General features: G+C 36.5%; 2 protein-coding genes across 7 annotated transcripts in view; one reads left to right on the top strand and one right to left on the bottom strand.

Annotated features, from left to right (window-relative positions):
• The window catches only part of LOC106772402, a 51,947-nt gene extending 36,932 nt beyond the window's left edge, over positions 1-15,015 (top strand). The window contains exons 15-19 of one of the 2 annotated variants that reach the window (XR_002669116.1): positions 3,303-3,428; positions 3,810-3,890; positions 4,618-4,743; positions 13,867-14,057; positions 14,696-15,015. Coding sequence is in view for 1 of the 2 variants with exons in the window: in XM_022784990.1 (XP_022640711.1) it covers positions 3,303-3,428; positions 3,810-3,890; positions 4,618-4,743; positions 13,867-13,929 (396 nt within the window). In the remaining variant the exon portion in view is untranslated. Of the gene's footprint in view, positions 1-3,302; positions 3,429-3,809; positions 3,891-4,617; positions 4,744-13,866; positions 14,267-14,695 lie in introns of those variants that run through there. The other variant, XM_022784990.1, reaches the window with a different exon arrangement.
• A 4,035-nt stretch (positions 15,016-19,050) lies between these two features.
• Positions 19,051-25,686, bottom strand: LOC106770905 (serine/threonine-protein kinase Aurora-3). 5 transcript variants are annotated; one of them, XM_014656752.2, is made up of 7 exons: positions 25,128-25,648; positions 24,709-24,951; positions 21,296-21,391; positions 20,574-20,788; positions 20,418-20,490; positions 20,236-20,320; positions 19,051-19,353 (listed from the first exon to the last, which is right to left on the bottom strand). In XM_014656752.2, the coding sequence occupies exons 1-7, from the start codon at positions 25,251-25,253 to the stop codon at positions 19,349-19,351; spliced, it is 843 nt and encodes a 280-aa protein (XP_014512238.1). In that variant the 5' UTR covers positions 25,254-25,648; the 3' UTR covers positions 19,051-19,348. The 5 variants fall into 5 exon arrangements, with proteins under 5 accessions (XP_014512238.1, XP_014512237.1, XP_022640658.1 ...); XM_014656751.2 differs by lacking the exon at positions 19,051-19,353 and adding an exon at positions 25,668-25,686 and having other exon boundaries at positions 19,985-20,320; positions 25,128-25,423; XM_022784937.1 differs by lacking the exon at positions 19,051-19,353 and having other exon boundaries at positions 19,985-20,320; positions 25,128-25,423; positions 25,545-25,646.
• Positions 25,687-26,203: the final 517 nt, after the last annotated feature.

Raw genomic sequence — 26,203 nt, forward strand, 5'->3', positions numbered from 1 at the left:
CTCCTGAAATAAAGTCTCTAAATCAGGAGATATCTACCCAATAATACCTAATCTTAATGAAAGGAAATCTGCCCAATAAATACTAATCCTAATCCTTTAATTTTAGGGATTACACATAATTGCCATATTAATTGAAATATTTATTGCTTAATAAATTCACATATTCTGACAGAATTGAAAGGAGGAGGTGTAGTTCCTCAGGGGAATAATAAAGCCTGTAATATGCAAGCCGGGGGGTAAATTAGATTGAAGATGTTTGACGACTGGGATATGCTATTTTAAGGTGCAAGGTATGTTCCAGAGCTAAAGAGAATCTTTTGTCGATTGGTATGTTTGGTCTTGTTGGTTTTGTCAACTAAAATTGAACAAGGCACTATAAAGATTTTAAGGAGAGCTTCTACAATTGCTAAGTGGTGAAAAGAACAACCTTTACAATTGCTAAGGGGTGAAAAGAACAACCTTTACAATTGCTAGATGGTTCAACAGTGATTGTGCATGTGTTTGCGGATGATGTAATATAAGACGAAGTTGTGGCATCTGAGGTTGTGACACATTAGTAAGAGAGGTTTAGTGGAGCTAGGCAAGCATAACCTACTAGGAGGTGATAGGTTAAAGGAGTTGGGAGTGATAGGCAAACAAACCTACTTGGAAAGTCTCAAATTAAAGTTTAGGATGGGTAGGTATATGTCTAATAACCATTTGAGTATGCTCATGCAGACCTTTGAGGTCCAACATGAGCTTAGACTCATGATGGAGGGTCCTATTTGCTCACTAGCATAAATCATTACTTGCCAAGGGTGTGGATTCGTATCTTTTAAAGACTGGGAATTTTTAGAGATGTAAGGAGTGACACACCATGATTGGTAATTAATAGTTAACCAAACTTAAAAGTGTTTAGAATTGACAATGGACCGGAGTTTGTATCAGAGCAGTTTAATGAATTTTGTAGGAAAGAAGGTATATAAGATGCCATAAGTTGGTCATATATACCTCATCAAAATGGTCTTGCTGAGAGGATAAACAAAACCATTTTGGAGCAAGTAAAGTGTATGCTACTGGGTGTTGATTTGCCTAAGTTCTTCTGAGGGAAGCTACAAACACTACCATCTATCAAATAAACAAGAGTCCATCATCTGCTATGAAGTTTAAGACTCCCACAGAATTAGCGAGGCCAATAAAAGATGTACTTTCGTATGCAATAGAAGTAATGGAACCAGAGATCTGACGATCCTCATACCATTTGAGAAATTTGTTAAGGATTGTAGTCTGCTCTGAAGGCTTAAAAGACATAGCAATAGTAGAAGAGGCATAGGTACTTGTAGGGGAGAGAGAAAAACCCTAAAATTCAGGGTTCTCCAATCAAGGCAACAAGCACAAATCCAGAAAGAGGGGGAAGAGGCAATCTCAACACATGTGATCACTATCGGAGAGTAGTGATACGCCATCACGCCCGATTGCCAAATGAACATATGTGCAACTTCGAACGACACATGACTACTTCAATGACAGAAATTATTGCGGTGTGGTGGTTGTCAGACCCAAACGATTTGAATGGTGGGGTCACCAACTTAAACGGTGGCTTCAGCGGCAACCATGGCGTGTTAAGGGCGGTTCTGACAAAAAAAAATTGTATGAGTTACTTGGAAACCCTAACTCTAGATACCATGTTGAATATAGAGAAAATTAGATATAAGAGTAATTCTCCTTGTGTAGAAAATACACATAGGATAATATATTTATAATGAACAATAAGAAAAGAAAATATGGGCTAAGCCCAAATACATAATGTTATGACTAACATAAGATATTATAACTAAGAATATCTTAATCATATCTAACACTTCTCACCAATGGCAAAACATTGTTTGATAAGAATATTGATGTCAATTGTTAATTGGTACAATATGGTGACCGTTTACAAGGACCAACCGAAGGTATTTGTTGAAGACAAAGTAAAGGTGTGTCTCTTACAGAAACCATTGTATGGCTTGAAGGAAAGTCCAAGGCAATGGTACAAGATATTTGATGATTTCTTGAGGTAGACTGGGTTCTAGAGGAGCAATTATGATAGTTGTGTCTACATCTTGGAAAAAGAGAAGGATGGAGTGTTTTATGCTCGCTCTTATGTAGATGATATATTTATAATTAACTTGTATAAAAATGAGATAAAAGAATTCATAGAAAATTAAACTCAAAGTTTGAGATAAAAGATCTTTGTCCCTCGAGGCAAATATTGGGGGTGGACTTATGGAGGGATCAAACAATTGGAGTGTTATGTCTATCTCAACGAAGGTATTTGAAGAAGGTTTTTAAGAGGTTTAGGATGCATGAATCTAAACTTGTGGGTACACCATTGGATCATCACATAAGCTCTCAGTTACTCAAGCTTTTAGTTTTGAGGAAAGTAGGAGGGAAATGAGGACTATTGCATATGCTAATGTAGTAGGGATCATCATGAGTTGGATAGTGTGTAAAAGGTCAGATTTGGCACATGCTATTAGTGTGATTAGCAAATTCATGGCAGATCTTGGATATGCTCATTGGGAGGTAGATATATGAAAGGAATAATATCATATGGACCATTGTATAGATAGTCTACCCATAGCAAAGAAGTTATAGAAAGGTTTGTAGATGTAGACTATGTAGGGAATTTGATATCTATAAGTTGATTTTTGGGTAATTTTTTTCCCACTATTTCTTATTGCAGTTTGTTGGAAAGCCAATTTACAATCAGTGGTAGCTTTATCTACTACCCAAGTTGAGTATATCACGTTCACAAAAGGGGTGAAGGAGATTGTGGTTGAAAGGGATGGTAGGAGAGCTGGGTATTGTGTAATTACTCGTTCTGATAGTCAAAGTGTCATATATTTAGTTCATCATTAGGTATATTATTAGTGAACTAAACACAATAATGTGAGATTGCATTTCATTAGAGACGTTGTTGAGTTTGAGAAGGTTAGATTGTGAAGGAGAATTGGAGGATAATCCTACATATGTGTTAACGAAGTCCATACCAAAATCAAGATTCAAGCGTTGCTTGGAGCATATTAAAATAAGGTGATGTGGGATTTCTTCATGATTTGGAGTCAAGGTGGAGAATTATAATGTAGTGGCTGATGAAGGGCACCATAGAGAATGTATAGTACCACCTGTAGTAGCTTGTCTATGTTTAGGCTATGCACGTTACATTGAGTATGAAGAACTTTTTGTTATAATACAATTGCTTCTTTCATTCTTGTTCTTGTGTTTTTCTTGTTATTATTGAATGAACACAACATATTGTTTTCGTCCTGTATATGCAGAAAGTTAAAGATAGCTGGCGGGTTGTGAATCACAGAGATATTATACCTACAGTTCCTCGGTTAATGGGTTATTGTCATGTTGAGCGACCTGTATTTCTTGCTGCAGGGGTTTTAGGAAATGCTCTAGTGAGTGATTATTATAATTCTTTCCACTCGTGAATCTCTGCATTAAAAATGAAATTATAGTAAGAATGTACTATTTTCTTTATCATCTACTGTCGTGTGAGGCACTCATGCTTTTTCTCGACAATTAGATTAAAAACACTATATCTACTCATTTATAAAGTTTAAGAATTAAAATTTATTAAATTATTGGACAGAGACGAACTTCGATTTCTCGTCAAAGTTTAGGAAATAAAAACATTCTTACCCTTTCTCAAAAGCATGACATTACCTATAAAGTGAAAGTCAGTCGTCATTGACTAAGAGGAATAATTTCTTGAAGTTTAAAAGAATTGTGCATTTCCAAACGCCTACTCTTACTAATGTCAAATGCTTGTCATCCAGGAAAACAAAGATATTTTGGGAGATGGTTATGAAGGTGATGTTCTTGGGGAATCAACACCCGATGTTATAGTCAGTGAATTCGTAAGTTTCCACTTTTGTAACTTCGAAGTAAATGTTTATTCTGATTTATTCACAAATTCACTTATAATTATGGTCATTAATTTTTATTTCACACTGATACTAAATGTTATTATTATGGTCATTATTTTATATGATAATTGAGTTTTTCTTAAATAAAAAAGACGTAATAATGAGCTTTTTATTTTTAAATCTTTATCCACGTACACGTTGATAGTGTTGCAAGGTATATCCTCATGCATTTCACACACCTTACCATTGAGGTCAAATGGGAATTTATTAACAGATTATTTATCATTCAAATGTCAGTTTTATCTGATTGTAGACAACATACATTTATTGTCTGGTTAAGGTTCTAAAGAGGTTAAAAATTAATCCCGACTTTGGTAATAGTATTTTTTGGCTCTTCTTGCAATTCTCTAAGTTCATACCTGTCCTTTTAGAATATTAATCATATTTTATTATTTTTAGAATATTAATTAGTTGCACTTGGCTTTTGCTGATGAAATAACTATGGTGCACATTTGGTTATTACTAGCACTTTTGGTTCCGTTCATTTTTCATTTCTCAAAATAAATATTTCTAGCAGTAGTAGTTTATACATAGTGCTTTCTTTGATTGAATGCATATTTCATGTCATGCTTATTAGCACCGTTGGCATATTCTTCCTTTTAAGAATCTAGAGGTGGTCTTTCTTACATGCTCACCATTCCCAACTTTGGTGTATCAGTTGAAGGGTGAGAAGGAACTTATTGAGAAGTTGTTGCAAACTGAAATAAATATATTTCGCTCAATCAGAGATGGAAGTGCTTTGATGCAGCATATGGAGGATTTCTATTACATCACGTTACTAGAGGTACAGTTGAATCTCATAAAACTATTCAATTTATCACTTGCCTAATTCTTTTGTTCTGCTATTATCATTCCTGTCTAGTTTTATATAGTAGCTCGGATGTTTTTATTTTGGAAGTAGTCTATTTTAGTTGTAGAAATGTCGGATAGTATTCATATGAATGAATACTTGTGTCACGAGCAAAACTAATAACATATTATATATTGAAAATACATCTAACAATAGTAATATTAAAAGAGTGAAATCTACAAACTGGAAATTGTACTCTACTGCATTATTTCTTTTACAAAAGAAAATTCTTTAAGAACTAAGAAATGCATATTTTGATATTTCTTATGGTCTTTTAACAAAATTATCATTCAGTTTAGGTGTACAATAAACACCTTGCCATAATTATATTAATTTTGTATATCACTAATGAACCAATATGTGTTTATCTTGTAATTATGTTTTTAATCCTCGATATTTCATGATTGGCAGTCAAACCTCAATATATGAAAATGCATAAAGCTAATAGATGTATTGTTAGGTTTTGGGATATGAAACCTATCGAAAACACCACATGCACACACTCAAGCAAGAACACAGAGCAACAAAGAAAGAATTTGTATTGAATTCCTTTCAACTGTACAATACATCCACACCTCTAAGGGAGCCTAATTCCCCTTCCACAAGATAATAGAATCCTGACTATACAAAAGAATTCCAAAACTCCTCTACAACAAAACAATAGCTCTTTTATATGAGCTCTATTCTCTCCACTCTAATTGTTATTACAATTAGGACAGTTAGGAATTCATTAACTCTTCTCTCCTTCTTTCCTAATTCTTTTTTCCTCTCATAAGCCCTCCATACTCTATCATTACCCATTGCCTGAAGATTAACCTTGTCCTCAAGGTTAAAATCAGGGAACTGATCTTGGATAGTCACCATATCTTCCCAGGTTGGTCTCGACCCCTCCCTCCTCCCACTCGACTAAGACTTGCGATATTGTCTCCCCGCCTTACTGTTGCTGCCTTCGACCTAAAGTTCTGAGTGGCCAGAATGTTTGTCCCTCCACTTGCAAGTCTACTAGAATTTCCTTCTCTACTTGCTTCGTGCCCACTATTAACTTCAATTGAGACACATGGAATACAGGGGGCTATCTCTGGTAGTAGCAGCTTGAAAGCTACACTCCCCACATGTTGTATTACTTTGAAAGGTTCTTGCGGATAGTTTGGGATGCAACCTTGCTGGCATGGAAGTCTGTCATCAATTTTAGTGGTCACCGGTTTCCTTTTGCGATTAGCATATTTCGTCATCAGCTCTTGTGCTCGTGCCAAATGAAATTTGAGTTGTTTGAGCGGTTCATCTCTAGTTTGCAGCTCTTGGGCCATTGCTTCCACAGTTGTCTCTCCTGGTATGAATTTCGTGAGCGTTGGAGGAGCTCTCCCATTCACTGCCTCGAATGGGCTACATTTAGCCGCCCTTGGTAACTGGTGTTATACAAGCATTCATCCTAAGGGAGGATGGAACTCCAACTTTTGGGCTGCTCTGAGCAGAAGCATCTCAAATACCCTTCTAAGATCCTGTGCAACACCTTTGTTTTGCCATCTGATTTTGGATGGTAGGCAGTGCTCATTTGGAACTGTGTACCCTGTAGCTTGAATAGTTCTTTCCAGAATAGACTCAAGAATAATGGATCTTGATCATTAACTATGGACACAGGCACCCCAGGTAACTGAACCACTTCCTTCACAAAAACCTCAGCTATCAATTGAGTTGTGTATGGGTGTCTTAGGGTATGAAATAGTAAAAGAGATGAGGGGAAATCTCCCTTATGTGTCTTTGTATACACATAGGGTAATGTATTTATAATAATAAGAGTGTGGGCTAAGCCCAAATACAAATGAACATGTAAATGAAATAAACACAATATCTAACATAGGGGAATAAAGTGTCCGTATTTACTTAAACGGTCAACCACCACTAATATAGTGTCATGACCTTATGATTTAAGGAGTCAGACTATGAAGTCCATGCTCACTTCTTCCCAGATGGCTTGCCAATTGGGAAGAGGTTGCAACAGACCTTGTGGAGAAGAGGCCAAGTACTTGTGCTGCTGACAGATTAAGCAGCTGGCTACAAAATTCGTGACTGATTTCTTCATTCCTACCCAATGCAAAGATTGTGCCACCCTGTGGTAGGTCCTATATACCCCTGAGTGTCCACTAGTATTGGTTGTGTGAAACTCACCAACGAGTTTGGGGATCCAAGCTGATTTGGCTGATAACACTAATCTCCCCTTGTAATGCAGCCTGTCGTTCTCCATTGGAAAAGCAGGAATCCTTGATGTCTTTTATTATCTTCATGAGTGTCTCATCGTCCTCCACCTCCCTCAAGACCTCCTGGTAGGGTCTCACCATGACCTTCATTGCCTTCTCTTCTTCCTTGTAATCCTCCTCCTTCTGAGAGAGAGCATTAACCACCTTATTTGTCACCCCTGATTTACATACAATTTCAAAGTCATATCCCAACAGCTTGGCTATTCAGCTTTGTTGGTTTGGCATGGTAATCCTCTGTTCCAATAGATAGCGTAAGCTCCTTTGGTCCGTATGTACTAAGAACTTCCTTCCCAGCCAGTAAGGTCTCCAATGTTGAATCACCATCACTAACGTCATTAGTTCTTTTTCTTAAATGGATTTGCCTCCTTATGTCGCCTTGCAGGCCAACATCTCAAACTTTTGGATGTACTCATCCACCGAGCCCTCTTGTTTGATCGCGGTGAGTCTCTCAAACACGGTCCCTCAGTCTTGTCCCCCAAACTGCCTCACCAGAGCTTCTCGCAATTTCTCCCAAGAAGGATTCTGGGCCTTGGCTCTCCAAAATCGGAACTAGTAACTAACACTCCCCTCCATGCATATGTACACCAGTTGGAGTCTTTCTTGTCCATTAACATTTTGTATTTCAAAAAACTTCTCTGCTCTAGAGACCTAACCCAATGGGTTGAGCCTTTCAAAGGTGGGTAAGTCAACCCTCTTCACCCAGCTGGGTGGTGCCTCGCCCCTATCGTTCTAATTGCTCGTTTGAGCCCTATCTCCTCCCTCTGCAATTTGTGTTCACAAAAACCTGACTCTCCTCATAGTTGCATTCAAGATTCCTTGCTCGCCCGCCAAGAACCTGTGTGAGTTCTTGGATTTCTTGATGTATCGCCATAGTCTTTGCCTTCAGACCGTCCAGCGTTGTCTCGACTATTTCCATCTGACCTTCCAAAACGTTCATCCTTCCCTCCGTTTCTCTTCCCGCTAGTCGCCTCTCTCATTGTGATCTGGCAGGTCGGATCAAAAGTTGGGTTTCGGGATATGAAACCTATCAAAAACGCCACACGCGTACTGATAGGTTTCCAATTAAGAAACCTAATCAAGACTCACTCTCTCACCCACAGAAAAGATACCAAAACTCTGAGAAAACCTCGTTGGTATTATTAGACAGTAGAAGAATACAAGAATAGGAGCAATGATGGGGAGCCTAACCACCCCCCAACAAGAATAACAGTCTTGTTCAGAATACACCAAACGTCCAAAAGATAGCTTCTACAACTAACACTCTCCTATTTATACAACCTATTCCCGCCCTTGTCTAACTGTCAAAATAGTTAGAGAACTAACGTTTCCTTCTCCTCTCATATACTAATAACCTCCTATCATTACCCCTCCCGCCTTCAACAACCTTGTCCCCAAGGTTCAACTTGGGATACTGGTCTTGAATCGTTGTTGCATCTTCCATATAGCTCCTTCTTTACCCCCTTCTTGCCACTCCACCAAAACTTGGTGTAATATCTCCTCTCCTTGCTGAATTTGTCTCCTGTCTAATACACGTATCGACCAAAAATTCGGTCCTTCTGCTTGCAGCTCCTCGGGCAACTCCTTTTCAACCCTTTTATCCCCCACAACCTTCTTTAATTGAGAAACATGGAACATCAAGTGAATTCGGGCTATTTTTGGTAGTTTGAGTCTAAATGCCACCTGTCCCACTTGTTGTAACACTTGAAATGGACCAAAGTATTGTGCAGATAACTTTAGATGAAGACGAGTGGGCATTGAAACTTGTCGGTGTGGTCTAATCTTTAAATAGACCCAATCATCCACTTTTATATCCACCTCTCTCCTTTTCTTGTTTGCCTGCTGAGCCATTAAATCCTACGCCCTGTTTAAATGAAATTTCAGCTGCTTAAGTGCTTCGTCACGTGTCATCAAATCTTGTGCCACGACTTCTATAGGTGTTTCACCCGGAACGAATTTGCTGAAGGATGGAGGACTCCTATCACGGTATCAAATGGCGTACATCTCGCGGATCCTTGGTAACTGGTGTTGTACCAAAACTCGGCCCAAGGTAACACGACATACCGGTTCTTTGGCTGTTTGGAGCAAAAACAGCGTAAATACCCCTCAACTATCCTGTTAACCACCTCCGCCTGTCCATCCGTCTCAGGATGGTAGGCGGTGCTCATTTTGAGCTGGGTGCCCTGCGCCTTGAATATCTCCCTCCAAAATATGATTAGAAACAGCGGGTCTCGATCACTGACAATGGAGACTGGTATACCATGAAATTTGATGATTTCCCTGGTAAATATCTTTACCACGGTTTTAGCTGAGAAGGGGTGTTTCAATGCCACAAAATGGGCATACTTGCTCAATCTATCTACAACTACCAAGATAGCATCATATCTCTGCGATTTGGGTAGTTTCACAATAAAATCCAAGCTTATCTCCTCCCACACAGCTTGAGGTATTGATAATGGTTGTAATAGCCCCTGAGGAGATGCTATCATGTATTTATGTTGCTGACACACAACGCAACCAGCAACATACTCCGTAATAGTCTTCTTCACGCCCACCCAATACAAGGATTGGGCTATCCTCCGATACATCCGGTACACACCCGAGTGCCCCCCTATCTTGGTTACGTGGAATTCAGCGAGTAATTTAGGAATCTAGGCCGAACTCGCAGATAACACCATCCTCCCCTTGTAATGCAACCTTTCATTCTCCAAGGTATACGAGGCATGCGAGTTGGGATCCATCTTTAGATTGGCTATCATCTTCTTTAATGTCTCATCCTCCTCCACTTCTCTCAAAAGATCTTGGAAGTCTGGCCAAAACAGCTTGGATATCGCCTAAAGCTCCTTCTCCTCCGTTTCCCCCTTATCTCTCCTTGAAAGAGCGTCAGCAGCCCTGTTGGTTATCCCTTTTTTGTAAACAACCTCGAAGTCATACCCCATAAGTTTTGCCAGCCAATTTTGCTGGTTCTGTGTAGTAATTCATTGCTCCATCAAGTACTTCAAGCTACGTTGATCGGTGTGTACCGTGAACTGTCTTCCCACCAAGTATGGCCTCCAATGTTGGATGGCTAAAACTAAAGCCATCAGCTCCTTCTCGTATATCGATTTGCTCCGAGATCCCTCAGACAAAGCTTTATTGAAAAAAGCAATGGGTCTTTTATTTTGGGTTAAAACAACTCCTACTCCTCCTCCTGAAGCATCGCACTCAATGTGGAATTCCTGATTGAAATCAGGTAATACTAAGACTGGGGCGGAAGTTATTGCAGCTTTCAAGTTATCCATGGCTATCCTCGCCTCGGTTGACCATTCAAACTTGCCCTTTTTTAGTAATTTTGTCAAAGGCTTTGCCAGCTTACCGTACCTGGCTACGAAACGTCTATAGTATCCTGTCAATCCTAGGAAGCCTCTCAAAGCTTTCAAAGTCCTCGGCTCATCCACTCCATGATTGCCTTCGTCTTCTCGCTATCCATCTTAACACCCTGTTCAGAAATTTGGTGGCCCAGGTAACGAATCTTCCTTCTCCCGAACTCACACTTCTTTTGGTTTGCCACCCATCCGTTCTGCTCTAACAGTTGCAACACCATACCCAGTTGCTTCAAATGGTCAGACCACGATGGGCTGTAAACAAGGATGTCATCAAAAAATACCAACACCCACCTCCTGAGATATGGCTGCAATAAGCTGTTCATAGTGCTTTGAAAAGTAGTCGGTGCATTCATGAGACCAAAAGGCATTACAAGGAACTCAAAATGGTCCTGATGTGTTCGAAACGCAGTTTTATGCATGTCCCCTTCCATTCGAATCTGGTGGTAACCAGACTTCAAATTGATCTTTGAAAAGTATCATGCCCCCTTCAACTCGTCCAATAATTCCTCAATCATAGGTATGGGAAACTTGTCTGGAACTGTGGCTTTATTTAGAGCTCGATAATCAACGCAAAAGCGCCAGCTCCCACCCTTCTTCTTCTTCTTCACAAGGATGACCGGATGGAGAATGGGCTCGAACTAGGTCTGATAACTCCTGCCCGAAGCATATCTTCTACCTGACGCTCAATCTCGCCTTTCATGAGATGCGGATATCTGTTTGGGCACATTTATTGGGTTGACGCCTTCCTTCAATTGAATGCGGTGCTCCTTGCTACGTGTCGGAGGCAACCCTTGCATGTCATGAAATAGCCGATAGTGCGTTCGTAGCAGGCTTCCCAACTCACGTCTCTGTTCTCCTCTCAAATCAGCTCCCCACTCACGTCTCTGTTCTCCTGTCAAATCAGCTCCCCACTCACGGGTTTCATCTGTCTGCACTATGCACGGATTCCAAACCACCACCCATGAGTCAGCATCCATTACCTTTAAAAGGCCTTTTGGTTTCACCAGCTGGCGTGCTAAGGCCGGATCACCCGATCTGAACCTTCTTTTCTCCTACTTGATATTCAATCGTCGTTTTACCCCAATTCGTTCTCACCTCTCCCAGTTTCGCCAGCCATGCAACACCAAGAATCACGTCAACTCCCCTTAACTCAAACACATAAAATTCCTCTTCCACATCGACCCCCTCCAATCGCACCGTCACCCTTTCAAATCATCCCTAAGTGATTTTCTTATGCCCATCGCCTAAGCTTACTAAGTACGTCGGAGTATTCGCCACCGGCAACCTAAGCTCCTCCGTCAGCCCTTTACTAATGTAGTTGTGACTGGCCCTGCTGTCGATCAACACTACAACCTCTTTGTCGCCAATTCTGCCTTTCAACTTCAAGGTCTTCGTGGACGTCAACCCTTCCGCCGAACACGCCGAGAGCTCCATCGGCTTCTCCTCCAGGTTGGTAATTTCCTCGTTAACGTCCTCCTCCTCATCCTCCACCAACAAAAGTACTCTCAAACTCTTCTCTGGGCACTGATGTCCCGGTACAAAGGGACCTGCACATCTAAAACAACGCCCCTCTTCTTTCCTTTTGAGAAATTCGGGGTACGGTAAGTTTCTCACCGTCCTCCCTCGATTATCGCCCTCGTTTGTACTGTTCCCCCTTGTCATCATGTTCGCCGTAACCTTATCTCTTCTCGCTGGACCTCTACCCTCTGATCTTCCACTCTGGTTTGTCGTCGGTCTATTTGGGTTCGATCGCGTCACAATGCCCACTGATTGTGAACCGAATGGGTTGATCTTGACCCCACCCAGGTAATTTCCCTGTACTCTCACTATCGCGTCTTCCACATCACATGCAACCCGCATCGCCTCCATTAAATCGGATAGGTTCTGGATCCTCACCTGGCCCTTCACGTCCTCTCGCAATCAGGCGAGGAAATAATTGAGTACTTGCTCCTCAGGTATTACCCTAGTCTGGCTCGTCAACACCTTAAAATTGTGAACGAATTCTTCCACTGTACCCTCCTATCTTAGCGTAGCCAATCTCTCGAAAACTGTCCCCCTAAATCCACCGCCGAAATGGTTGATCATCGCTGCCTTCAAACCGTCCCAAGAACGGTTTCTTGCTTTTTCTTTCCAAAATGTAAACCAGTATGCCGCACTCCCCTCCATACTCATGTACACGACTTCTAATTTGTCTTCATCGTTCGTCACCTTTTGGATGTCAAAGAATCTCTCCGCTCTGTTAAGCCAACTGAGAGGCTCTTCTCCATCGAATGTCGGCAATTCCACCTTCTTCCGCCAAGGCTTCTGTTCCATCCCCTTAACACCAATTCCTCCATTTTCGTTGCCCCCCACGACTCGATGTTGATTGTCGTTTACCGAACTGTCATCCGAGCTTCCCTCCGTTTGATTGGCACACGTACCCAAAATCTTCATAATCTGTTGTAAGTCTCGTCATACCGCTGCCGATTCAGCCTTCATCCCCTCTATTGTAATCTCAATGGCCTCCAATCTTGCCTCAGTATCAATCTCCATTTCTTGCGACGCGTAGCTTCTCACCCCAATTTGGATCCGACAGGTCGGACCAAATTGATAGGTTATTCTTTGATAAACCTAATCAAGATTCACTCTCTCACCTACAGAAAAGATACCAGAACTCTGAGAAAACCTTGTTGGTTTTATTAGACAGTAGAAGAATACAAGAATACGAGCAATGATGGGGAGCCTAACCTCCCCCCAATAGGAATAACAGTCCTGTTCAGAATACAGCAAACGTCCAAAAGATAGCTTCTACAACTAACACTCTCCTATTTATACAACCTATTCCCGCCCTTGTCTAACTGTCAAAACAGTTAGAGAACCTATTCCCGCCCTTCTCCTCTCATATACTAATAACCTCCCATCACATACACTCAAGCAAGAACACAGAGCAACAATGAAAGAGTCTGTATTGAATTCCTTTCAACTGTACAATACATCCACACCTCTAAGGGAGCCTAATTCCATAACAGAATCCTAACTATACAAAAGAATTCCAAAACTCCTCTACAACAAAAAAATAGCTCTTTTATATGAGCTCTATTCCCGCCACTCTAACTATTATTACAGTTAGGAATTCATTAACTCTTCTCTCCTTCTTTCCTAACTCTTCTTTTCCTCTCATCAACCTTCCATACTCTATCATGTATTATCTAAATTAGAGGTAGGAGATTGGGTAGGTCTCCTCACGAGAACCAAATTGACTTTCTTTTCTATGATTAAAGATCAAATTGATGTTCCACTTTGTTTAGAGGACCAAATTAACGTCAGTTGGTTAAGGGGGACTAAAATATGTATTGACTAATTTGTTTAATGAATTCATCATACAGTTTCCTTTTCTTATTAGTTCGTTCTTTTATTTTATCTGTTACTAATATTTCGTACTGTATTGTTATTTAATTCAGAATGTAAGATCAAATTACCAAGCAGTCCCAAGGTCAGAACAAGATCAAAACTATAGTTTATAATGATCCAAGAAGGGTTTGCTGTGCCTGGCTAACTTCAGTCTCCGGTACCCAATACTTGATAAAGTTGTATAGGTGTTGAGAAGAGTATACATGTACATTTGAGATCGCTTGCAGCCAATTCTTTTCTGGTATAGTAGACTGTACTATGTTAACCAACTGCTTGCATACATTTTATTTACCTTTTTAAAAAAAATTTAAGATAATCACTTTGTTGGATTGCAACAGTTGCATAAAAAGCTGTTTCTTGGATCTACTGTGAAATGACTGAATCTTATTAGTTGTTTTAGTACGTCATTCACTCAACTTTGCTATATTTCAACTTGAATGATAAGCTGTATCTGCAGTTGCTTCACATAGCATAAGCATTCACCTTAGTATATCCTGAATTTTCCTTTTTGGAACTAGTGTAACGGGGAGTTGACCTATTCTGTAAAAATAATTATATGGCAGTGTTACAATCTCGCCGTTTTTTTATACTACAATTTTTAACAGTCATTATTTAATGCTAATGGAATTTAATGAAAGGTTACGATCCTCTACAGTATTCCCTATGTAACTAATTAGGAAACAGATTTGATTTAGTTTTTTAATTTCATTATAAAGTTTTAAAATGGTCGAAGTCATTTTCCAGAACTTGTAAGAAGAGAATGAAACTTGTTTATTCTTTTCCCCAGTAATGAACTTGAATGTAGCCATATGTTGCATGATTAATATCCTCTGGAAGAAGATTTTCTGTTTTATTAATAAAATCTAATTGAATTGGCAGCCAAGGAAATGGAAGCTATGCAGTATGTCCTATATATTTTGCAAACGGAACCGACAAGAAATGGTGAAGAACAAAAATTCTTAACAACTTCTGTTGTTTAAGTATTATATTTATTTGGCTTGTGAAAATGTTATAGCATGCATGTCAAATATTCAAAGACATATCTAATCCTTGTTCTGATCTCAAGAATCTATAGCCTCGTGCAGAATGTAATTTATGTTGTAAATATGCATATACAAACATTTTATGTTCAAGATTCAGTTATTGTGGTTGGGCAACTCAATTTTTTATAGATTGATTTGCATTGCTTGTTTTTGTTTGATTAAGAGCCACATTACCATTTATTGAAGATGTAAAAGATAGCCGGTAAACAATGATTTTGTTTATGATTACTAGTAAATGAAACTTGAGGTGAATAAAAAAAATAGAGTGATAGACAAAGGCAATTTCTTCCTACACTTCCATAAATTTTATCTTCCACTCCCATGCAAAAAGAATCTATTTTTGTCCTTTTTGAATTATACAAATAAAAAATCATTTTCATTAAAAATAACTTTCGGATTCTGAAAGTTTATTTTTTTTCCTTAAAAAGAACAATTTCTAGATTGAATAATTTAAAATTTAAAAGTAACTTTTAAATTGTATATTGAATAATTTAAAATTTAAAAGTAACTTTTAAATTGTATATTCTAAGTGACTTGAAAGTTATCTTTCTCTAAACCATATTTAACATTTGGAAGTTATTTTTTACTTTCAGATTTTATGATCAAAAATTATTTTTTTACTTATTTTATTCTTAAAAAAATGGTTTTTAAATTATCTAATTAAGTTATTTAACTTTTCGAATCGGAATTTATGGAGCAAAACGGAACCATTTTTACGAGTTGTATGAGAAATTTTGAGTTGCAGGCAAAGATAAAATACTAAAATGGAGAAATCCAATCGAGCTTAGCTAAAATCATGAAGAGCAAACGTATAACAGTTTACCAAAACCGATTTTTTCATAAGACAAGAACAAGTAATCTCAAGCACTTAAGATCAGCACACAACGTTGACTAATAAACATAACATAGAAACCACTAGAAGTTCATGTCATAAATAAAATTCAAGATGCAGTCAAATTTCATCTCCGCATACCTTTCATCTGTTTGCTATAATTAGTTAAAATAAATAGTTGGTTCACTTATATATTTGGTTTTTAGCTTAATAAAAGAAATAATAATTTTAATATAACTTTTTTTATTTTGTTAGTTTTTGCTTTGATCCAAATTTGATGAATAGTTTGTTTTGGAAAGGTTTAAACTATTTAGTTGTTCCTATTTTTTTGGAGGTTTTCCCATTTTGATCCCGTCTTATTAGAATCTCCAATTGAGTCTTTATAAGTGCTAATTTCAATCAATTAAGCCCCTGCTGTAACGGGGTTAACTTTTTTGCTCAGCTGAAAGGATGACCTGTTAATTTCTGTAAACGTGGCCTATTACGTGGCATGAATTAGAGTTAAAATTGATTGAAATTAGCACTTATGGAACTCAATTCATGCCACGTTTCAACTCTAAATAGACCACGTTTATAGAAATTAACAGATCATCCTCCCAGCTGTGCAAAAAAGTTAATCTCGTTAACTAAATTTAACGGCAGGGGCTTAATTGATTGAAATTAGCACTTAAAAGGACTCAATTGGGGATTCGAATAAGACGGGATCAAAATGGGAAAACCTCCCGAAAATAGGGACAACTAAATGGTTTAAACCTTTTGGAAACTATAATTCCATCATGGTTTTTCTATAATTAATTAGAATAAATTGTTGATTCATTGTAAAGATTAATTATTTCATCCGAAATATTAATGGTTTTAGAAAGTAGTACTTCTTCAAGATTTTATCCTTAAAAAATTTTCAGAATGTAAAAAGAATATTTAAATTATTTTTAGTTTCAACTTTTAACTGACATAAGATTATTGACTCAATCAGTTATATTTGAACTTTATTAATGGTAGATGTAATTAAATATATGTTTGATGTATAATATTCATTACATGTAGTTATCAAAGAGAAAATGAACATTAATATGTAATTAACTACAATTACTTCTTATGTTAGAATCACTGTAGATTTTGAGATCTAAGTTATGCTAACCTTTTCCACCTATAATTTTTCATCACATGAAATTTTATTAAAATAAAAAGTTAATAAAAAATGAATGCAAAATATAAAAAATCACACAAAATTCATTATGAAAATTACATCTCATGAAATACATAATTATTTCGAATATCTATTTCACATCTACAATGTTGACTACCTATTAATGGGAGGTTAATAATATCAATTTTTCCTTTAATATATATGCTCAATTACCTAAACAATTAAGAGAGTTCAAACAAAAACTAATGGAATTCATCTTTTTGTACTAAAATTATTCTTTTTCTTATTATACTAAGAGTAAAATGTATCAATATTTATTATTATTTACTGAAGTACTTTCTATGGGATGGTTCCTATATGAAAAAAAATTATAGGATGACTTAAGAGTTTTATATTTAGACATGTCATGATTTATGGATTTCCTCCTATTACTAATAGAATGCATACATGTAATCATTTTCTAAATTATTTTTATTACATGAAAGAATTTGAAAAATAAATTGAAGTTTTATATTTCAAGAGGAAAACTAATGAGAAACTAGTATAGTCATCAAATGATGAGTGAAACTAATTAGGATAAATAATGAACTCAATTGAATAATTATTTATGTAGTTCGTATGCAATACAATAAGGGGCGAAAACAATTTTAGTGCAAAAAAAATTCATCAATGGATTCCCATATTTTAACAATACTTTTTTACAATAGGATATGTGTCATCATTTCATTTGTCTGTTTAAATTTATTTTAGAAAAAAATATTTGAAACAAACCAATCATAGACTAACGTTGTCAAAAAACTGTCAAAAAAAAGTTGTTGAAAGTACTTTTTTGAATAACATATGAGGGGTGCCCAACAGTAGAGTGTTGGCTTTCAGCGCTTGCATGAACATGCTTCAGCCAAAACTTGAGGAAAATCATGAGCATCTACATTGAAGGTAGCTGGAACTTGGGAAGCACATTTGACTTTTAGCTTCTTTGTAAGCTTGTCATAAGAATAGTTTACTTCAATACTCTTTTCTTAAATATGATTAATAAGTCATTAGCTACTTTGATTAGGATACCATATCTACCTATAAATAAAAGGCATCATTTGTATAAGTTTTTCAGACTTGATTAATGAGTAACAAAACTCTGTCATTTTGGAGAGTTAGTGTTCTTGATTGAGAGTCTTGGAATAGTCCAAATGACATGGATCAAACAACTTTCGTGCTTTTAATGATAGCTTTTATTATCATTAAAACATAATTAGAAAACCACTTGGAAGCTTTCCTCTAGGTTTGTATCGTCAGAACTTTAACTATCTCTCCTTTTTTTTATGATGACAAATCTATAGGAATAAATCATAAGCATTTAACTATATAAAGTATCATAGTACATGTATTACTTTATGAACCATCTTTTAGAATTACATTGTATCAAGGTATAACAATTTTCAGAGCTTATGTCATACAATAATTGTTAAGTCCATATGGTACAAACCCCATGCTTCAAGTGGTTTTCCCAACTATGCTTTACAAGGAATAGACAAAGAATGGATTATATCATCTAACACATAATATTTTAGATTACAACTGGTTATTCAAAATCATCAGATAATACCATGAAAAGTATTAATCAGACGATACAATAGTTACATTGATCAGACGCCATAAGTTACACTACTCAGACGATACATGTTACATTGAGCAAATGAGCCCACCAAAGTTGATCCTCATACGACTACCAATGAGGAATAAATGAAACCTTCATTAGACCAAATGGTTCAAAATGTCATGATGAGACGATTCAACAAAATTGTTTCCTAATAACCATCAAATGATTACAAGACATCATCTAATACTTTAATGACTGACATGTTTATTAATGTTTTGATTCTGTTCGAATGATTTATGCTTTGAATTAAATATTTTTCTATGATATGATTAAGTTGGTATAATTATATCATTAATTTATTGACATAAAATTTGTTTTATTCTTTGATAAATCATATCAAGAGTTTTTCGCTCTGAATATATTTGAGATATTATTTAATATGGTCAAAAAGTTTCCTGAAGAAAAAAATTCAGAAAGTCCGAGACAAAAGATCCAAGCCTTCTTAATCAAGAAAAGGAAACAAGATAATATGCCGCAACAAAAGATTTGCATAAAATGAGCCTATTCTTGAAGATTAAAGAATACTTCAATCAAGAATTTCTAAATGCCAAGTTGGCATGATCCTCAAATTCATCAGATTGCACAATTATATGCTACAAGGTCATCTACAACTATGATTGAAAGAATGAAGTAATTCAAGGAAAGAATGAAGATAGTGATATAAAAACGGAAATAGATGCATTGACGAGTTAAATCAAGATAATCCATGAAGATGAGGATACCGATACAAAGCGATGATGCTAAGATCTCAAAGTAGAAGTTGCAAAAGTCAAGCAGAATAAAGTTATCCAATCATCCAAAAGCTTCAAAGCTGCAGATTACATCGATGACTCCATGAAGATTTTCAAAGCACAAATCAAGCTGATCATAATTGGAGATCAATGAAGAACAAAAGTTTAGTTAGTACCCACTACATTCTGAAGAACAACAATAAAGGAAGAGGAAGAGAAAATTGAAAGAAGTTGAAGAAAAAGCTGAAAAACGTACATATACTCAAACAAAGAGAACATACACAAAGAGATACGTTGTCTGCAAGTATCCTTTTGTTTCTTGATTCTAATAACAACTAAAGTATCCGTGTGTTACGTAGAGTTTCAATTGTATACAACGGACTTCTATTTCATTCGTTTTTCTTATTTTTATTAAAGTTCTTATTCACAGTTAATCTCATCAACCTAGAACACATTATTTGACAACACAAATTCTGTTCCTCTGATTGAAAGGCAGAGAAAGAAGTAATAATAATAATAAATAAGTTAATATCACAGGACACATTATTTGACAAATTTGCTTTTGGTTTTAGAATTGCAGCACCCTTTGAAGCAGCTCCACTGGAATTGGAATCCAAATTTCATCATGGACAGCAAATATCCTAATTTGGTAACTGATTTCATATTATAAAATCACTTTTCCATTTAAAACTTACGAAAAAGAAAGACAAAATATCAATATTTATTATCCAAATTTTAACATAGGACTAACTCATGAAAGAGAAATCGTTAAATCTGAGGGGTGACATTCACTATTGAGCATGCAAAAATAAATCTTCGTCATGCATGGTTTAGATCAGCATATAAACAATCCTAATGCTCCTAATCTCACGGCGAAGATAATGAGTCATTCAAGCTGATGATAGTACACTACAACACTCGATTGCTTGCATTTTATATCACATATAGAATTTAGTTTTAATCCCTCGTTCCCAGTTAAATGGGTAATTAAGTCGGTATTACAAGCAAATACCCGAAAAATCTGCATTCTTGACTATCCAAGGATGTTCCATTATCTTCTGAAGAGAGAGCCTACGTAAGGAGTCCTTCACCAGAAGCTGCATTAATTTATAGATTGCTGTCAGAAAGACCACTAATTTGTTCACTGAAAGAATTTACTTTGGCCAAGATATCAATACTGGGATGTTAACTTACCCGGCTAATCAGACTTTTGGCATCTAAAGAAACAGAAGGGTTGGAAGGGAAGCTTAGGTCAACCTTCATTATCCTACACAAAGCTAAATACATTAAATACACAATGAAAGAACAACGTCTACTTTAAATAAACATATAGCCCGAGAAGTTTTTTACCTTTTGAAGGTATCAGCTTGACTCTCAGCCTCAAATGGAGGGGCACCAAAGAGGAACTCATAACAAAGGATACCAAGAGTCCAGTTATCAACAGCATAGTCATGAGCTTTATTTTCAACCATTTCTGGTGCTAAATAATCCAATGTGCCACACATGGTATGTCTTTTGCTTTTAGACTGAACAGACCAACCAAAGTCTCCAATTTTAAGACGACCCTGCAATCAAGTCACTATTAGTTGAACATACAAGTGCCCTTAAACCCCAAATATAATCAGTTGACTCCAACTATCTACCGAATGGATTCACTTTCATTTAGTCTCTTTTTGATGAGGAGTTTGAAAAGGGTGTTGTAATTAGAGGAAAATCTTCCTAATTAGAGAAAATATTTATAAAAATTTTCTAATTACAGAAAATATCTATAGAATCTTCTAGTTTATTTTTAAGTATGTTGTTTACTTATTTTTCTTTTTTAGAAGATTAGATTATTACAAATAGAGGTAAGGAGAATGTAACATACATGAATGAAAATAATAAAATTCATTCTCTTTTTCAACAAAGGGCATTAGAGATTTGACATCAATATTTTTTAGCATTGCAACAAAAAACATATTTGAGCACCTACACTAAAACTCTAGGCACGAGCGTTCCAAACATTGCCATAAGTGAACACTAGTGTGGAAAACTACCTCGTTGGCTGGCGGAGGAAGGATATTTTAGCATACCTCGTGATCCAGCAACAAATTTTCAGGCTTGATATCCCTATGAATAACATGCTTCTCGTGGCAATAAGTCAACGCCTTTGTGAGGCTCAAAATATACTGGAATTATAAAAATAAAATGAGTTATGAGTCAACATAAAAAAATTTAGCTCAATAAAGGAGCAAAGATAACAATACAAAGTGAATAGCATGTCGGAATAATCAAGGCCCACAAGAAAAAGATGAAAGTCCATATGGTTCAAAGAGTGCATCTAGATATTAGTTGTTATTATGTTACACTTGGAAATATTTTATGCTAGAATAAGTGACAAGATGCCTCTTAGGGTTTTACTCACCAAAATAATTCAAGGTATTTATAAGACCTATCCATGTAACAAGAAAGATAGAGAGTAAAATTTGCATTTTCTTCATATCTTTCATTAGTTTATTTTCTTCTTCTTTCTGGTGCATAACATTCTGGTGCTTTCAATGACCTACTTCCATGTCTCCTAAACCAAAAAGTGACCCAGATGAAACCTTGGATACCTTTTTGAACAAATTAGCCAACCTTCAAACACAACTTCTCACTACTCAAGACCACGATGGTCGCTACATCACCCTTCAACAAGCTTTCGAACTCATCAATCGGCTTTGGAAACCAAGCACGACACCATCAACCATGCGCTCACTACTTTACTATCCACCTTATCTTCTCATACTACTACCACAGTACCACCCCACAATATACCTTTTGACACTCTTCAGTATGTCCATAGGCACCACGTCTTCCACTCCACCCCAATTTCCAATATTTTCCAGACCGTTTTTACTACAGCAAGAACCACCACCATTCCACCTTTTCACTCTCCTCCACCATCAATACCTTCCCCTATCTATCCACCAAAAATCCAGATGTTTCTTTTTTATGGAACAGATTCCTTAGATTGGCTATTTCAAGCTGACCAATTTTTTGAATTTTATAATATTTCTTAGGATTTTTTATTAAACATGTTTCTTTTTTATATGAAAGGCGAGATACTCAGTTCGCTCAAATGGATGTACTAGAATGAACAACTTAGTGATTGGAATTGTTTCAATCGTGCTCTAGAACTTCGTTTTGGCCCATCAACATATGCCAACCATTAGGCCAAGCTATTCAAACTCTGCCAACATGGCACTGTTACAGCATATCAAACAGATTTAAAAAACTTTCCAAGTGTTTTGGGCCTCACTCCCGAGATGATACTCAATTGTCTAATCTCTGGCCTTATCCCTGAGATTCACATAGAAATGAGATTCACAAAGAAGTACCCGTCCTTCAACCCACTTCAATCACCCAAGCTCTATGTCTTGCCAAGCTTTTGGAATCTAAACTAACGATTCAATACATGAACCCTAAACACCCTTCCTCAACCCTCCTAAAGTCCCTTACCACAAACTCAAAGTCCATCTTCAACACCTTCCCTTAGTATAAAAAAGCTTACCTCAACTCAACTCCAGGATAGATGGGCCACCGGTTTATGTTACAATTGTGATGAAAAGTATTCTCTGGCTACAAATGCACAATTAGCCGTATGTTAGTTTTGATAAGTGAAGAAGCCACACCAGAATACACCACTGCCGCTTACTTGTAGATGACCCCACTCATGTCCATCTCTCTTTCCAAGCTTTTTCCTGTAGTCCCTCAGCTCACAACTTAAGTTTCAAGGCCATATCGACAACTTCCCGATTAAAATCATAATTGATACTAGCAGTTCCTATAACATTTTACAAACCCACGTAGCCCATCACCTTCACCTTTGTACAATCTCTATTCTATGTTACTCCGTTATGGTTGGCAATGGGAAAGAATCCGATGTTTTTTCCTTTGTCCCAATGTCATGGTTTTTATCCAAAAACACACATTGGCTATTCACTTCTACCTCATTCCTATGGAAGGAGCTGACATGATTCTCAGTATGGATTGGTTACGTTCTCTGAACCCTTTATAGACCAATTTTTCCAGACCCAACTTTCTTTACTCACAATGGCTGCCCCATAACCCTACATGGTACAACCAAACTCTTACAAAACCATGCTTCCCTTCACCTCCTAAGATTGTGGGAGTGATATGCTAAAAATAAAAACATAATACACCCAGTAGACAAAATTAAAAAACAATAGAAATAAAATCTGAAACTTCCTAAAATATCTTAATAAAGGCCCACTACGAAAATATCAAAGTTCAAAAATTGCATCTAGATATGTCAATGTCATTATCTAATACTTGGGAATATTTCCGTTAGAATGAGAGACAAATGTCAGTTAGGGATTGACTCACAAAAACAATTCAAGATCTTTATAAGATCTATTTGTGTAAGAAGAAAGACACATGAAAATTTGAAATTTCTTCTTATCTTTTGTTAGATCCTGATGCATAACACAGCCTTGTCCAAAATATAATATAAACATAGTGTCCATTTATTTATTTTATAAACAAAAAGAATTCTCTTTCACAATTTTTCAGTACTTCAGAAAAAATTATCATTTGCTCGCAAAAATCCCTAAAATATTATTTTTTTCTTGTTTTAATTCAAAAAATACAAAAATATCCATAATATGTATACATATCTTTTAATTTAAATCACGTAGAAAAAAAATACACAAAAAACGGCTCCATAGACTTTTCACGAAGTTTACACAATTAACTTCTCTATAAATCAATGAAAAATTATTCATGAATATTAAAAGGGTGCATGAACACTTAATATACACCTAGAGAGAGTAAAAATATAGGTTATAGGTTATAGGTTATATAATGTGATAAGAAGAGAGAGATAGAAAGAAAAAACAATTATAGAATAGGTATTGATAATATGGAGGTGTATGTGTATCATTGCTCTAAATTAACATTTCACACTGCAGGCCACTACAACTAGGACATCTGCCGCTGTCATCATAAACAACTCATTATTTTATTTTTATAAACTTTTCAAAGATTATCCGACTTTGCATTCTGTTCAACCTCTTCAGAAACAAAAATCAAATTTCTAAAATTAGAAAAACTACAGCTGCTTTCTTCTCATACTCATCTTTTCTCAAGAATTAAAACCCAATAATTGAAAAATGGCAAGAAACAATTAAAAATATTTATCTTCCTTGCAAGTAGAAAGATGAAAGCTTCCTCCAAATCAAGCCAGAGGAAAGTAATGATAGAGCTAGGTTCTATTTGGATAAACTTCTCTACAAACACTCACAGGGTAAGAGAATAAGATGGTAAAAATTGAATTTCTCTCCGATACAAAAATCAATCATAAACTTAACTTTCAGAAAACTCATAATTTCTTCAAAAATCAAAGTACACAAATCAATTTTGGTAAGCTGGAAGGAGAAAGAAAATCCCTCGTGAATTATGAAAGATCTTCAAAACATTGCACACACTTGAGAAAATAGATTACCGTAGCAGCTTGTTTCTCTGTAAAGTGACCCTTCTTTCTCATCTCTTTGTAGACCTCACCTTTATGAGCATACTCGAGAATCAAGAAAACACGGTCAGTGTCATGAAACCAACCATAAAGACGCAGGATATTAGGGTGCCGAAGACTGGTCTGTATCTCCATCTCTCTCCTTAGTTGGTGATGAATTTTATACTTATCAATTTGTTCCTTAAATATAATCTTCAACGCCACAACAAAATTGCTCTGAAAACAAACTCAAATTATATTAAATACAAAAATTTAACTCTATTGGCAACTCAGAGGACAAAATCTACACTTCTAAAGATCATTGCTTAAGTGAACATTCTAATATTCCAATTACTTGAATGAATCAGAGAATATATGTTATAGAAAATAGGAATGAAGCGAGAACTAAGAACCTTGACTTCTCTGGCAACATAAACTCTACCAAATTTGCCCCTGCCGAGAGGTTTACCGATCTCAAAGTCTTGGAGGGACCAATTTTGCTTTGAGTTTTCTTCTTCCGCTGGATTTTGAGAAGCCATTTTTGGAGGGAAATGCAAAATTCGGTGGAGCTTCTCTCTGAAAATTCAACTTGTTTCAACGCGCGCGTTTATGAATGGCCTCTAACGTTACAACGCAGGGACACAAAACGACAGTCGTTCAAGTCGGCACCAAGGATCGGTATACACCTACCATTATTTCGTAAACGACACTGAAAGAATCAAACGCAAAGTGGATGAGTGGAAAGTTCAAAGCAACTGGATACAATGACGGTGGAGGAAAGGTGAGAGCTTTTGAGAAGAAGAAACAGGGGATTTTGAAAAATGAAATACAAGAAACCACAAAACCCCTTCTGGATGATTTGAAAAATATCACTTTCTTGTCTCACTTCAAGTGTTTTTCTGGATGATTTGAGTCATTATTATTTCCCTTAATCAACTCATTTTGTGACGAACCTTCATACTACCTTCCGATAAATTGTTATGTACAGTTCTTAAACATTTTTGTGAGAAAATAAAAGTCGTATGGTAATATATTCAGTGTCAAATACGATGATAAAGTGATATTTACCGATAAAATTATTGTGCTCTATAGTGTTTGAAGTCAGAGAAAAGAAAAAAAAAATCAGTTAAAAATCAGTTCTTTTAGTTTTGTTTGAACTAGTTAATGGTTAAGGTAATTAATATTCGGAAAAAACCCAAGGGTAAAAGCGTAAAAGCGAAAAGAAAAGAAGTCTGAAATTAAAACAGACACCCACGTGATGCAGAGAGAGAAAAATGAAAGTATGGAGAATTCTCCTCTCCTTTGATCAGGTTCCACCGTAGAGCTCCTCTCCTTTGATCAGTTAAACATTTCGTGCTCTCCCTTGTGTTTTCTCTGACATTAGTTCTCCTGGTGTTTTCGTCCTGTCCATTGCGTTTTCTCTGACATTCATTCTCCCCTTTCGTTTTTGGTTGTCCATTTTCACAGTTTGTTCTCGTTGTCCTTGTTC

This window comes from Vigna radiata, chromosome 8 (genome assembly GCF_000741045.1).
Source record: "Vigna radiata var. radiata cultivar VC1973A chromosome 8, Vradiata_ver6, whole genome shotgun sequence".
Classification (NCBI taxonomy): Eukaryota; Viridiplantae; Streptophyta; class Magnoliopsida; order Fabales; family Fabaceae; genus Vigna; species Vigna radiata.

Excerpts from the sequence above, each read along its gene's own strand:
- LOC106770905 (XM_014656751.2), bottom strand. The coding sequence starts at position 25,253 with ATGGCTTCTCAAAATCCAGCGGAAGAAGAAAACTCAAAGCAAAATTGG. Across the intron at positions 20,789-21,295 it reads ATTTGTTGCTGGATCACGAG|GGTCGTCTTAAAATTGGAGA; the intron begins GTATGCTAAAAT and ends ACTTGATTGCAG. Across the intron at positions 20,321-20,417 it reads CCAAAAGTCTGATTAGCCGG|CTTCTGGTGAAGGACTCCTT; the intron begins GTAAGTTAACAT and ends AAATTAATGCAG.